This window comes from Microtus ochrogaster, chromosome 22 (genome assembly GCF_000317375.1).
Source record: "Microtus ochrogaster isolate Prairie Vole_2 chromosome 22, MicOch1.0, whole genome shotgun sequence".
Taxonomy (NCBI): Eukaryota; Metazoa; Chordata; class Mammalia; order Rodentia; family Cricetidae; genus Microtus; species Microtus ochrogaster.
This window is the reverse complement of record NC_022023.1, coordinates 2,961,663-2,975,195: the sequence shown is the minus strand read 5'-3', so window position 1 is coordinate 2,975,195 and position 13,533 is coordinate 2,961,663. Positions and strand designations below refer to the sequence as shown.

The window sequence follows — 13,533 nt, the reverse complement described above, 5'->3', positions numbered from 1 at the left end:
TGTGTGTGGTGTGTGTGTGTGTGGTGTGTGTGTGTGTGTGTGTGGTGTGTGTGTGTGTGTGGTGTGTATCTGGTGAATGTAGCTTTTACCATTTTGAAATGTTTTCCCTCACTCCTTCCCCTCTGAAAGTAACAGTGGCTATCCGTGTATTCAACCATGGCTCAGTATTCACCTAAGCAGTAGGGAACTGTGGGACATCAGGGAGGGTGTTGAGTATGGAGAGGGCTCCTAAGATACTCTCATCCCTGCCAAAAGCGCTGGGCCTGTCAATCAAATAAATGGCCCTGTTAGCTGAAGTAAATGCAGTCAGAGAGAGTTAAATTGGAATTCTGTCATCTTTACATACTTACGGTGTAAGCTCAGTGTCGGCCTCCACTTTATAAAACAAATTACAATAACTTCCTTTTAGAACCGTTGTGAAAATCCAAACACTTGCCACAGTGTAGACCCTGACTTGTTAGTGCGCTGCTGGTGGCAGTCTTGGCAGCTGGGACCTCTCTGGCAGACAGATAAAGTCGTGTGACCGGGCAGAATCGCCTGACAGGTCATTTTCAAGTTGTTTTCCAGCAGAATAGACTGGAGTTCCCAGAAGCAAGAGAGTTGGGATAGAGAGTGGGTCCGCCTGAATTCAGGGCTCTCAAGACAGGTCAGGTAAAAGCAGACCAGAGCCTGGAATGAAGGACTGGATCAAAGTGTAGAACTCAGATACACTGAAGCCTGAAGAGCGCATCAGAGTGAAGACAGGAATTGAGAGCAGATGAGACTGCAGTGTGCTAGTGCAGTGCTCAGTGTGTTGACTGTAGGACGGAATATTCTGGATTCTTGGTTTTTTTTCCTTCAAACAGGATCATTTCTGTGCCCATCTGGGATTTCCCAGGCATGCCTGACATGCCTTTTATTTCTATAATTGAAGCACAATCAGAATGTAAATAATTAGAACATAATACAGCATAAATTATCCCCTCTCTCCAGACACGTCTAGGTGGGGTTAAGCTGTTAACAGACTCCACGGTTGTCTTTGCAGTTTATGTATGTATGGTAAACTAATAACAAAATTCACCATCTTAACCAAAATACATTGGCAGTGTTACACATCCATCCCCACATGCCACAAGTGTACCAAATGGACCATTTGTTTGAGGAGATAGCACATACACACATTAAACATTTTTAAACACACACACACGTCTTGGCGTAAATGTGTGTGTGTGTGTGTGTATGTGTGTGTGTATGTGTATGTACGTATGTATGAGGTGTGTGTGTGTGTGTGTGTGTGTGTGTGTGTGTGTGTGTGATAAGTGGAACTCATAGGCCCCCTTGCAGAAGTCATATTATCCCTTGAAAATTTCATAATTTATCTAATGACATTATTGGGAAGTGGTGGAGATAAAGGTAAGGTTGGATTGGAAGTAGCAGGGATCAGAGCAGGGTCTTCTAGGGGGCTTTCTCACCCTTGGCCCCTTCCTGTCCTTCTCTCTGGTTTCGGGCTGCCATGTGAACAAATCTGTGGGATATTATGACATGGAGAGTGGACAGCCTTGTCTTCTTCCTGATTTCAGTGGAGTCGTTTTGAGAGTCTCTCCATTTAGTTTGATGTTGGCTGTTGGCTTGCTGTATATTGCCTTTATTATGTTTAGGTATGTTCCTTGTATCCCTGCTCTCTCCAAGACCTTTATCATGAATGGGTGTTGGATTTTGTCGAAGACTTTTCCAGCATCTAATGTGATGATCATGGTTTTTTTATTTTTCGGTTTGTCTATACGGTGGATTACATTGACAGGTTTTTGTATGTTGAGCCATCCCTGCATCTCTGGGATGAAGCTGATTTGATCATGGTGGATGATGGTTCTGATGTGTTCTTGGATTTGGTTTGCCAGTATTTTATTGAGTATTTTTGCATCAATGTTCATGAGGGAGATTGGTCTGTAATTCTCTTTTGTTGTTGTTGTTGTGTATATTTGTATGGTTTGGGTATGGGGTAACTGTAGCCTTATGAAAAGAGGTTGTTGTTGTGTGTATTTGTGTGGTTTGGGTATGGAGTAACTGTAGCCTTGTGAAAAGAGTTCAGCAGTGTTCCTGCTGTTTCTAGTGTGTGGAACAATTTGGGGAGTGTTAGTATTAGCTCTTTTTTGAAATTCTGGTTGAATTCTGCACTGAAACCGTCTGACCCTGGCCTTTTTTTGGTTGGGAGACATTTTTTAATGACTGCTTCTATTTCCTTAAGGATAATAGGTCTATTTAACTTATTTATGTGGTCTTAATTTAATTTTGGTAAGGTGTACCTTTCCAGGAAATGGTCCATTTCTTTTAGATTTTCCAGTTATGTGGAATATAAATTTTTGAAGAATGGCCTGATGATTCTTTGGATTTCCTCAGTGTCTGTTGTTATGGCCCCCTTTTCATTTCTGATTTTGTTGATTTGGATATTCTCTCTCTGCCTCTCTGTTAGTTTGGATCAGGGTTTGTTAATCTTACTGATTTCCTCAAAGAACCAACTCTTTGTTTAATTGATTCTCTGTATTGTTCTTTTTGTTTCTATTTTATTGTTTTCAGCCCTGAGTTTGATTATTTCCTGCTGTCTACTCATGGGTGAATTTGTTCCTTTTTGTTCTAGAGTTTTCAGGTATTCTGTTACCTCACTAGTGTGAGCTTCTCCACTTTGTTTATGTACCCACTTAGTGCTGTGAACTTTTCTCTTGGCTCTGTTTTTATGATGCTAAATTTGGGTATGCTGTCCTCTGATTTTCATTGAAATCTAGGAAATCTTTATTTCTTTATTTCTTCCTTGACACGGTGGTAATTCAGATGAGAACTGTTCAGTTTCCATGAGTTTGTAGGCTTTCTGTAGTTTGTATTATTGCTGAATTCTAACTTTAATCCATGGTGATCTGATAATATTTATTTTATTACAATTTTTTTTTAATCTGTTGAGTTCAACTTTGGAGAAGGTTCCATGAGATGCTCAGAAGAAGGTATATTCTTTTGTGTTTGGATGAAATGTTCTATAGATGTCTGTTAAGTCCAACTGAGTCATAACATCTGTTAATTCCCTTATTTCTGTGTTAATTTTCTGTCTGGAAGACCTGTCCATTAGTGAGAGATTAATAGAAATGGGTAAATTTAAAATGTAAGGGCTAGCTAGAAATATACCTGAGTCATTGACCAAACAGTGTTGTAATTAATATAATTTTTGTGTGATTATTTGGGTCTGGGCAGCCGGGAAACGAACGTGCAGTCTCTGACTACAGAAGAAAATAGTAGCTAAAATCTTGGAAAATCTGCCATAAAATACATTTAAAAACTTTGCCAGACAGAAAAGATGTATGCCTTTAATCCCAGCACTCATAGAGAGGCAGGTGAGTCACTGTGAGCTAGTTCCAGGATAGCCAGGGTGGAGGGAGACCTTGGAATATGAGGTCAGAGATATGATTTAGCAGTTAAGAGCATGTACTGCTCATAAAGAGAACCCAGGTATGATTCCCAGCATTCCTGCCCAGTGGCATATAGCTGCCTGTTACTCGAGCTCTAGGGAGATCCAATACTGCTGGCCTTTGTGGATACTAGCTCTCATACACACTCATGGACACACATGTGTATATAATTAAAAAATAAAAATAACTGGGTGGTGGTACACACCTTTAATCCCAGCACTTGGGAGGCAGAGGCAAGCAGATCACTGTGAGTTCAAAACCATCTTGGTCTACAGAGTGAGTTTCAGGATAGCCAGGACTACACAGAGACCCTGTCTTGAAAAATAAAGGAAGGGAAGGAGGGAGGAAGGAAGGAAGGAAAAAGAAAAGAAATAAAAAATAAATCTTTTAAAATCTTGGAATATGCTAGGTGGTGATGATGCACGCCTTTAATCTCAGGAAACAGAGACAGATGGATCTCTGTGAGTTCGAGGCCAGCCTGTGAGTTCCAGGGCAGGCTCCAAAGATACAGAGAAACCCTGTCTTGAAAAAAAAAAAAAAAAAAAAAAAAAAAAACAAGAAATTAAAAGTAAAATTAAAAATTAAAAAATCTTGAAATACTATCTGTTGATATACTGAAACAGTTTAACTGATATATATGTATATATATATATAAATATTACCATGTAATAACCTACACTGACAGACTGAAGGAGGGATGGGGCAGGTCGAATATCTAAACAGCTTTAGAAACCCGCCAACCAGCTGTCTGACGTAACTGGTCTCTTTCGCGTGGCCAGCTGTCTGACGTAACTGGTCTCTTTCGCGTGGCCAGCCACGGTTCATTCCAGGTCAGTTGTTGCAAAGCAGGTTCTGTCCAAACCAGGATTTACGGTCATCCTAAAGCAGATGACTATGAATACATTAAATGTAGTAATTAGAGCGGCGAGGTTGCATCTCCAGCACCCTGGCCGCCTCCGGCTAGCTTTACCCGAAATAATTACACGGACACTGTATTCTTTTAATCACTGCTTGGCCATTTCTATCTAGCCTCTTCTAGGCTAACTCTCGCACTTGGACTAGCCCATTTCTAATCATCTGTGTGTAGCACCCCAAGGTGCGCTTACCGGGAAGATTCTAGCCTACGTCCATCCTGGGTCTGAGCTTCATCGCGTGTGCCTCAGAGAGCAGAGCTCTCGCCTCTGCCCGCAGGAGTGGAGTATCGTGTCTCTCTGAGGCGTCTGCCCCTGAGCGGAGAGCTGTCGAGTCTCTGAGCTCACTTCCTCTTCCTCCCAGCGTCTGCTCCTCCCACCTATGTTCTAACCTATCAGGTCAAGCAGCTTCTTTATTTAATCAACCAATGACCTTCCTCCATCAATTAAACATCTGTCTTCACTAGTATTATATCTCTTTTAAGGGAATTATTTCACAGAGGGCGTGGTGGGCCCTAGTAGAAATGCAAGAAACTGGAGCTAGAGAAGTGGTTGGGAGCTGAGAGCTTCTGATGTTCCCATAGAGGACCCCCAGTCAGTTCCCAGCACCCACATGGTGGCTCTGTAATTCCAGCTCCTGAGGATCCCAGTGCCCTCTGAGCTCTGGGCACCAGGTCCAGTGTGGCGCACATACGTGCAGATAAAAGGAGTCTTTAAGACCAGGACAGTGAGGACTTCAGCTTTACTCCTTTAAAGACGCTAATGAAGAATCTTGTTCATTTCTTTTCTTCTGTCTCATGAACGAAACCTAATAACAAGTTTGAGCAGATATTGGTTAATTTTGTTTGCGTTTCTCTTGACATCGCCACCTGCTCTATCTCCCGTGATATATTGTGTCCTGGAAAAAAAAAAACAAATGAAGGAAGAAAACACAATGTTTTACCATTTGAGACAGGTGACTAGAATAGAGAAGCAGATGTGGAGTTAAATCTCTACAGTTTGGAGAGTATGCAAACCCCTAGTAAGCTGTATTTCACGTTTAAAAGGCAGGGTTAGCACCTGCCAATTATGATTAGAATTATGATAGAAATGTTTTTGATGTTCTTGAAAATTCCTTTGTTGAGACTAATTTTTTTATGGAACATTTTATTTGCTTGCTTGTTTTTTGAAGCAGGGTGTAGCCTTGGCTATCCTAGAACTAGCTCTGTAGACCAGGCTGGCCTCAAACTCACAGAAGTCTGCTTGCCTTGATTCCTGAGTCCTGGGGCTAAAGGTGGGCGCCGCCACCACCCCATTTCTGGGACACTTATTTATTAATTTTGCTTAGCTTTTTCAGCTGTACAATTATTCTGGGCATTGCTCCTTGTTGTACTTCAGGACACTAGGAAAGTTCAGTGGTAAAAACCTGAACTCCGGGTCATTTTTATCTGTGTCTGTTTTGCGTGTTCCCAATCGGACAGCCAGGCTCTTTGGAGAGTCATGGGTCCTCTGTCATCTTCAGCGACATGGACAAGGTGGTTCATGGTTTGTACAGTTTTAAAAAACACTTGTATTTGAAAGTTAACAAAAGCTGCAAGCATGCTTTACTAAATAATCCTTGGGTTCCACCAATAAATACCTTTCTGAGGGAAAGCCGTCCTGTGAGGGACGATGAGTCTGGCTCTGTGAAGCAGTCACTGTGAGAGAGGGAAGAGCCAAAGGTCGGCATGGAAGACTAGGGCTGCGGGAGACAATAACCAGCTCTGGCTAGACCCTGGAGCAAGTTGAGTGAAGGCGAATTTAATTAATCCAGGCCAGTGGGTACAAGAAGATACAATTTTAATATATAAACACACTCACACACCCGGAGTTCAGCGATCCACAGTAAACCGGAAACAGGAAGGGCTCCAGTCTCGCGTTCCAATTCATTAGTAAAAACATTCGCCCGAGGCTGTCCCGCCCCAAAAGGCGGGGTCTCTCTACAGTTGAGGAATTTTTCCTCAGTAGTTGGTCATCTTCTGGCTGTGCTGAGGTTTCAACAGTCCGTTCCGATGCCAGACAGACTTACCACGGTGATAGACTCTTCTGTGCTGTGTTGTCCAGTGTGGACGCCACTAGCCATGGTTGTGGTTTGCACTTTAAGGTTGACTGGTGAGATTGCCGTATTTCAAAGAACTAAATTTCTGTTAATATTATTTAATTGTCACTACATGTAAGTAGCCATATGTGGTTGGTAGCTGTATGTGGAACAAGGAAGATCTGTTTGACACCCTGTGTGCCTGAAGTCATTCCCTGTTCCGAGCTTTCTCTAGCCTCGGGTGACTGGATAGATATCAGTACCTGATTTGTTGGATTAAATGGGAGGAGGGAGAGTTGGAAGCTCATGGACTCAGTGGTGGCCTGGTGGTCCTTTGGGCTCTGATGCTGGTACTTTTATTATAATTTTATCACTTTTATTTTCTGCATTAGCTTGTTCATCCTGACTCCTTTTGGTATCTAAATATTGTATAGTCACAAATTTAAACTTTTAAAATAAATGCACAGGGACAGTGTATGTGTGTGTGAAGTCTCTCCTGTCGGCCCTTCCCAGGGAGACCCATCTGCCTATGAACCCGCCTTGTTACCTGGTCTCTCTGGACCTATGGATTGGAGCATGATTATCCTTTATCTTACAGCTGATATCCACTTGTGAGTGAGTGCACACCGTGAATGTTAGTATCTAATAAACAGACAGAATAAGTGGCCTGTGAAAAGAAGAGACAGAGTAGGAGAAAGCCGAAGAGAGCACAGTGAGTTATTTCAGGAAATGGAGGCCATTATCCTTTATCATGGCGTGCAGGGAAGGCTCTTAATGTCCTGGCTGCTGCTGCCTCCTTGACCTCACCCCTGCCAGTCACCCTGCACCGGCCTGCTTTTGCTTGTAGTGTGCGTCAGGCTCTTCGCCCTCACACAGCCTAAGTGCCTCGTGTGCCCGTTGCGGGGATGTCCTTTTCAACCCGTGTCAGGGAGGAGTAGCGAGCACTGGAGCCCTTCTGCTGTTGTCGCCAGCAGTTTCTTGTATAAAATTAAATTTTGCTTGGGCCTCAAATTCAATTCCAAGTAAAATATTAAAGCCGAGTTAAAATGAATCTTTTTATGACAATGGTTTATTGTGTTTGCACGCACCCGTACACACACATGCGTGTGCACTTATGTGGAGGTCAGAGGACAGGTTACGGGTGTCGGCTCTCTTCTGCCACGTGGGTCCTGGGGCTTAAATTCAGGCTCGCCCTCCACCCACACAGCCATCTCACGTGATGCCACAGAAGGACCTGAATTCCAGAAAGCCTGTGGCATATGGAGATGATGAGGTCACCTGTCAGTCATGGGTGGCAAACGCATTGCAGTGTTAATAAAGCGTTGGGCACGAGATAGTAACAGACTTACGTTTTTGCATTGCTGAAAGTTAGCTTCGGTCCTTGTGCCTGTTTTTAACTTTTTACTTTCGGCTCAGTAAGCGGTCCTGGCTGCCCTTACACTTGCTCTGTTGCTCAGGCAGACCTTGATTTTGTACTTTCTTGCCTTGACTTCCACAGTTGCTGGGTTGACAGGCAGGCATTAAGGAGCTGACGGTCACTTTGTCCACCAGATACAACCAGACGGGTGAGGTCAGGCCCTTCCTGAGTGATGGAGAAAAGACTTCGCCTGTACAGTGCAGGGTGACACGGAGGCTGGGGGAGTACCTGGATGCCGACCGACTATTGCCCTGTCACGGTGATTAAGTCTCAGGCTAAAGAACAAAAAGTCCTGTATTTTCTCTAGCTGTGGAGCTTCGTTCTTCAAAAAGAATAAATGGTCACACATTCAGTGGCCATTTTATTGTTAATCTGCTTAGCAGCTTGGGGCTTCAGAAAGCTGGGGGGGGGTGCCTCTGTAGAGCCTTCTCTGTAATTGCACTTTTTCCCCAAAAAGCCATTTTTGTGGCTATCTTGATTGATGTGTATTGAATGTACTTTTGTTATCTTAAGATCTACTCGAAGCTCATGACTTTCCTTATATAGCTCTCATCTCTCCATAATTTGGCACAGAAATGGTTTTTAGGGCTGGATGTTTTCTGCTGGTCCCCTCTTGCAGCAGGGCCGACCTTTCACCTGATTCCGTGGCTTATTTTAGGAACAGCCTTGTTCTCTGCTTTTATTTTAAATGTTGGTTGGTTTAAGCTTTGCTACACTTGTTCTCACCAAAAGGCCAAAAAGCTGTGTTTAAGCCTTGCTGCAAAAGGCTTCGTGACTGTGGAAGGCTTAAGATAAAAGGGGGAAAATGGAATACATTAAAATGAATGCTTTCATGTAGATCCAGAAACAAAGTTATTGCAAAACACACTACAGATCCATACCAAGCCTCCCCTCCTGTGAGAGTCTGAAGGCCAAGGCTGACTCACTTACTACAGTTATAACTGGTAATGTGTTATTCTTGCTTATGAATGACAACATCAGCTCTGCTTCTGACACAAGCTGCTCATAGAGGCGGTACAGCTGCTACTTAACCAAGCTGTCTTTGACAAGGGAGAACGTACTATACATTTTTCTTGTCTAATTTTCTGAGCTGATAAATGTTTATTGAGTAGCAGAGTTTTTATTATCATTGTCAGACTGTAGTGGAACAGAATATCTGGACCTGTAGTGTAACTGTATATCTGAACCTGTAGTATAACTGTCTATCTGGACCTGTAGTGTAACGAACTGTATATCTGGACCTGTAGTGTAACTGACTGTATATCTGGACCTGTAGTGCAACTGTATATCTGAACCTGAGTGCAGCCCCACCACCCATCAGACTGTGACTCTGAGACTTAGGGGAAAGCTTCTTAACCTCTGTGAACTTCATTCAGTTTCTTATTCTGGAAGACAAGCAGTAATACATATACATGTACATATACATATGTATAAACAAGCAATAATACATGTATATATGTATGAACAAGAAATAATACATATATAAATAAGCAATAATACATTTATACATATAAGCAAGCAGTAATATATATACATGTACATATGCATATGTATAAACAAGCAATAATACATGTATATATGTATGAACAAGCAATAATACATATATAAGTAAGCAATAATACATATATACATATAAGCAAGCAGTAATATATATACATGTACATATGCATATGTATGAACAAGCAATAATACATATATAAACAAGCAATAATACATATATATGTGCATATAAACAAGCAGTAATATATATACATGTACGTATATAAACAAGCAATAATATATACATGTATATATACATATAAACAAGCAATAATACATATATATGTACACATACTAACAAGATATATATGTATATATAAGCAAGCAATAATGCATGTGTATATATAAACAAGCAGTAATACATGTGCATATATATAAATAGTAATACATAAACATGTACATATAGATAAACAAGCAATAATATATACATGTACATCTGTATATACAAATGAGCCAACTCCAAAGAGTTAACTGTAAGGTTCTTTTAATTCCTAACCCATGAAGATCACTCTCTAATGGTGGCCTTTACCATTGCTGGTTAATGTCACTATTTTATAGAACATTGGGTGCCCATGTAGTGTGGCCATTATTTTAAGGCTTAAACTACCTAAAAGTTGGATGCTGAATTAGGGTCCCCCCCCCCATATACCTTCTAACATATTTCATCTTTCTGTTAATTCAGAGTGTTATTGTCACGTTTCTGGCTTAGGGTGTTAACTTAAATCTTGACCGTCTTCGTCAGAACCTGATTTTTATTCCAATTAAGCCTGGTCTACAAGAGCTAGTTCCAGGACAGGCTCCAAAACCACAGAGAAACCCTGTCTCGAAAAAAAAAAAAAAAATTGTAAGGCCGGGCATACAGTTCAGTTGGTAGAATCTTTGTCCATCAAGCACAGAACTCTGAGCACTGCATTAACTGGACCTGGTGGTGCATGCCATTACCATTATCCCAGCACCGGGGTGGTAGAGGCAGGACAATCAGAAGTTAAAAGTTATCCTCAGCTATGTAAGGAGTTTGAGACCAACCTAGTATGTATAAGCCCTTATACATGAATAAATAAACAACTATTGCTGCGTATCCCATAGCATCCTTTATAGAATTGCCAGAGGAGTGGCAGTTGGTCTTATAACGTGGATTTGGAGTTCTGATTAAAAACCAGTTTTGTTTGTACCTAATTCTTTAATAGAAATAACATATATTTTAAGTAACAAATCTTTCCTTATATTTCAGAACTTCCAAAGTAAATTTTAGCTGTGCTGTGTATTTATTGAAAATTTTCAGTAAGATACACCTGAATGCTAACGTTTATGTTTATACAGTGTATCCTTGTGAGGCATACAAAATTACCATTTTTAAAAAGTAGATACTTTTGGCAGCCCTTGTGGGAGAGCATAGCCCTAAACTGGAAACTCAGCCTGTACTGTTCAGTTTTATGCTCGGAACAGATCAGAATCATTTGACCCATTTGAATACTATCTCAGCATCCACTGTAGATGCTAAGACGCAGCCTGAGAAAGTATCTGAGTGTCTTCTCTTTGCCTCCCCGGTTGATGCCGAGGGAGCCTGTCATCATCATTAGTGCTCATTCATGTGAACACCTGTGTTAACCAGGCACTGCAGACGCAGACATGAATAAAACATGACTCCTGTTCTGGAAAAATTTATAGTTTTCTGCGGGGGAGGGGATATTTAAAAACCTAATTGCATATCAAAGTGAAGGAAGCATTTTATATAATAATATATGGATAAAGTGTTACAGTAACATACAGGAGGGATAATGAGTTGGGGGTGGGGTGATAAAATTTCAAAAATGAAATGATATTTAGGGCAGATTTTGAAGGTTGGGTGAGAGTTTGTGTCCAGAGAAGAAGAAGGATATTCTGTGCAGGGACATAGGCTCAGAATATGCTAGGTAAGGAGAATGTCTTCCAGAGAGCTGAAAAAGCTTCATGAGGAGAGAATAGGCGTTTGAATTTTACCCGTTTGGCGATAGTCATTGAAGGTTTTTAAATTTGACTGACATAATCAGATTCGACTTTGAGAACTCAGTAGTTTGGAATCACAGGACGGCGGGAAGCAAACACCAGTCAAAAAATGTATTTGTGCTGACGGTGGTGGCACATGCCTTTAATCCCAACACTCCAGAGGGAGGGAGGCAGAGGTTGAAAATAGCATACTAATCAATGGGTATAAACATAAATATTTATGAGATAATTTAAAAACACATCCCTTTAATAAAACAATAGTAGATTCCTCCTTAGGGCCTATGCCCTTCCAAACCATGGGCTTTTGGCCAGGTTTACAATATCAAGCATAATTTCACTCTGTGGAGCAGACCTGAAGTCAGTCAGAAAGCAGTTGGTTACCCCCATGGCCCCCACACCACTAGTGAACCAGTGGTCAGTCGCGTCTTGCCCCGCAGATCAGTATTGTAAAGTTCAGGGTCCACTAATGTCTCCTCCCCCCACCCCCATGGCTTGGTTTTGCTGTGTCCTTCAGCTAAGGTGTGCTGTGCCTTTGACAGTAAGGTCTTACAGACTGATTTGATGGCAGCCAAGAGCAGTGGCAAAAACTTGTGTTGTCTGGGGTCCCTCTGGGGCCTCCTAGGTCACCAGCTCAAAGGGAGGCTTCCCATGCCTGCTACTGAAATTTTCATGTAAAAACCTATGTCTGCCAGGGGGTGTTACATTTTCATGACATCCTAGCTTTGTGTATTTAAAAACTGAGTTGAGCACACCGTGTCCACATGAAATTCTGGTTTTCATTGTTACTGACTCAGTTCTGTTCCTTGAGCTGTGTCTTTGATTGCTGTGTTTTTGTCACCTTGTTCTCGGTGGCCATCACACGGAGTTGCTGATTTTAAGGCAGCCACAGTAGAGTGCACCCAGAAGTGGTTACATTTCTATATTTAGAAAACCATAGAGTTTCTAAAGCAGTTGCAGATTCCTCTGGGATAAAATGGTTTCTATAAATGTAACATTTTTAATGAAACTATTATTATCCCCCATTAGAGAAATGGAGCAGATAATGTATGTGGGTTTGTGGGCACAGCATAGATGCAAAACATGTTTTCTTAAGCGCTAAGGGTATTTGAAATACTTACAATTAATCATGTGTGCTCTATTTTTATGTTCTTAATCTTGAATTGCAGAGCTTTTGCCCAAGTATTTACCTTTGGCCCAACATTCCGAGCCGAGAATTCTCAGAGCCGGAGACACCTGGCTGAATTTTATATGGTTGAAGCAGAGATTGCTTTTATTGACAGCCTTCAGGATCTCATGCAGGTAGGTATACAGTTTGTCATTTTCAGAAATCTCTGACATTACAGTGCTTCTGTATTATAGAGATTTATAGGGTGATCTATTTAATATACCTTAATTCTTACATCACAGAGCAGTTGAGAATTGGGCAAGTGGTGTGTGTGTGTGTGTGTGTGTGTGTGTGTGTGTGTGTGTGTGTGTGTAAGAGAGAGAGAGAGAGAGTCTGAGTGTGTCTGGGTGATATTTAGCATAAATAATTAACTTACTATTTTAAATTCTCTATCAATGATATTTGGTTACTCATAGTTTACTGTTTAATTTAGTAATTCCTATTAGTTTTACTTTCTATTCAGTGTATATCTTATACTCCTAAAGCATAGGCAGTACAGATAGGGTGGTGTCATGACCTTATATGACCCCTTCTTTTTCTGGTCAACTCTTTAACAGACTTATTGCCAGTGGAGTTCTTTTTCTTTTCTTTTTACCTTTCTTTTTGGTTTTTCGAGACAAGGTTTTCTCTGTAGCTTTGGAGCCTGTCCTGGAACTAGCTCTGTAGACCGGCCTGGTCTCGAACTCACAGAGATCCGTCTGCCTCTGCCTCCCGAGTGCTGGGATTAAAGGCGTGCGCCACCATGAACTAGCAGTTCTTTTCTTTTTTAATCATCTGCATGAGGGGGGGGAGGAGAGGAGAGAATATGAGGATGACTATTCAGACAGGACAGTGCCGTGAGTCCCCTGGATCTCAAGTCACAGGCAGTTGTATGCCAACCCATCATGGGTGCTGAAAACTGAACCTGGGTTCTCAGTAATAACACCTGAGCCATCTCTCTAACCCAGGGTTTGGTTTTGAAGATTTATTTATTTTGTATGTATGAATGTTTTACCTGTACGTATGTATAAGCACCACACAAAGAAGTG

General features: G+C 41.5%; 1 protein-coding gene across 1 annotated transcript in view; it reads left to right on the top strand.

Annotated features, from left to right (window-relative positions):
* Nars2 (asparaginyl-tRNA synthetase 2, mitochondrial) overlaps nt 1-13,533 on the top strand; it is a 76,525-nt gene that overhangs the window by 37,478 nt on the left and 25,514 nt on the right. The window contains exon 7 of the mRNA XM_005357558.2: nt 12,507-12,639. Within this exon, the coding sequence (XP_005357615.1) occupies nt 12,507-12,639 (133 nt within the window). The remainder of the gene's footprint in view (nt 1-12,506; nt 12,640-13,533) is intronic.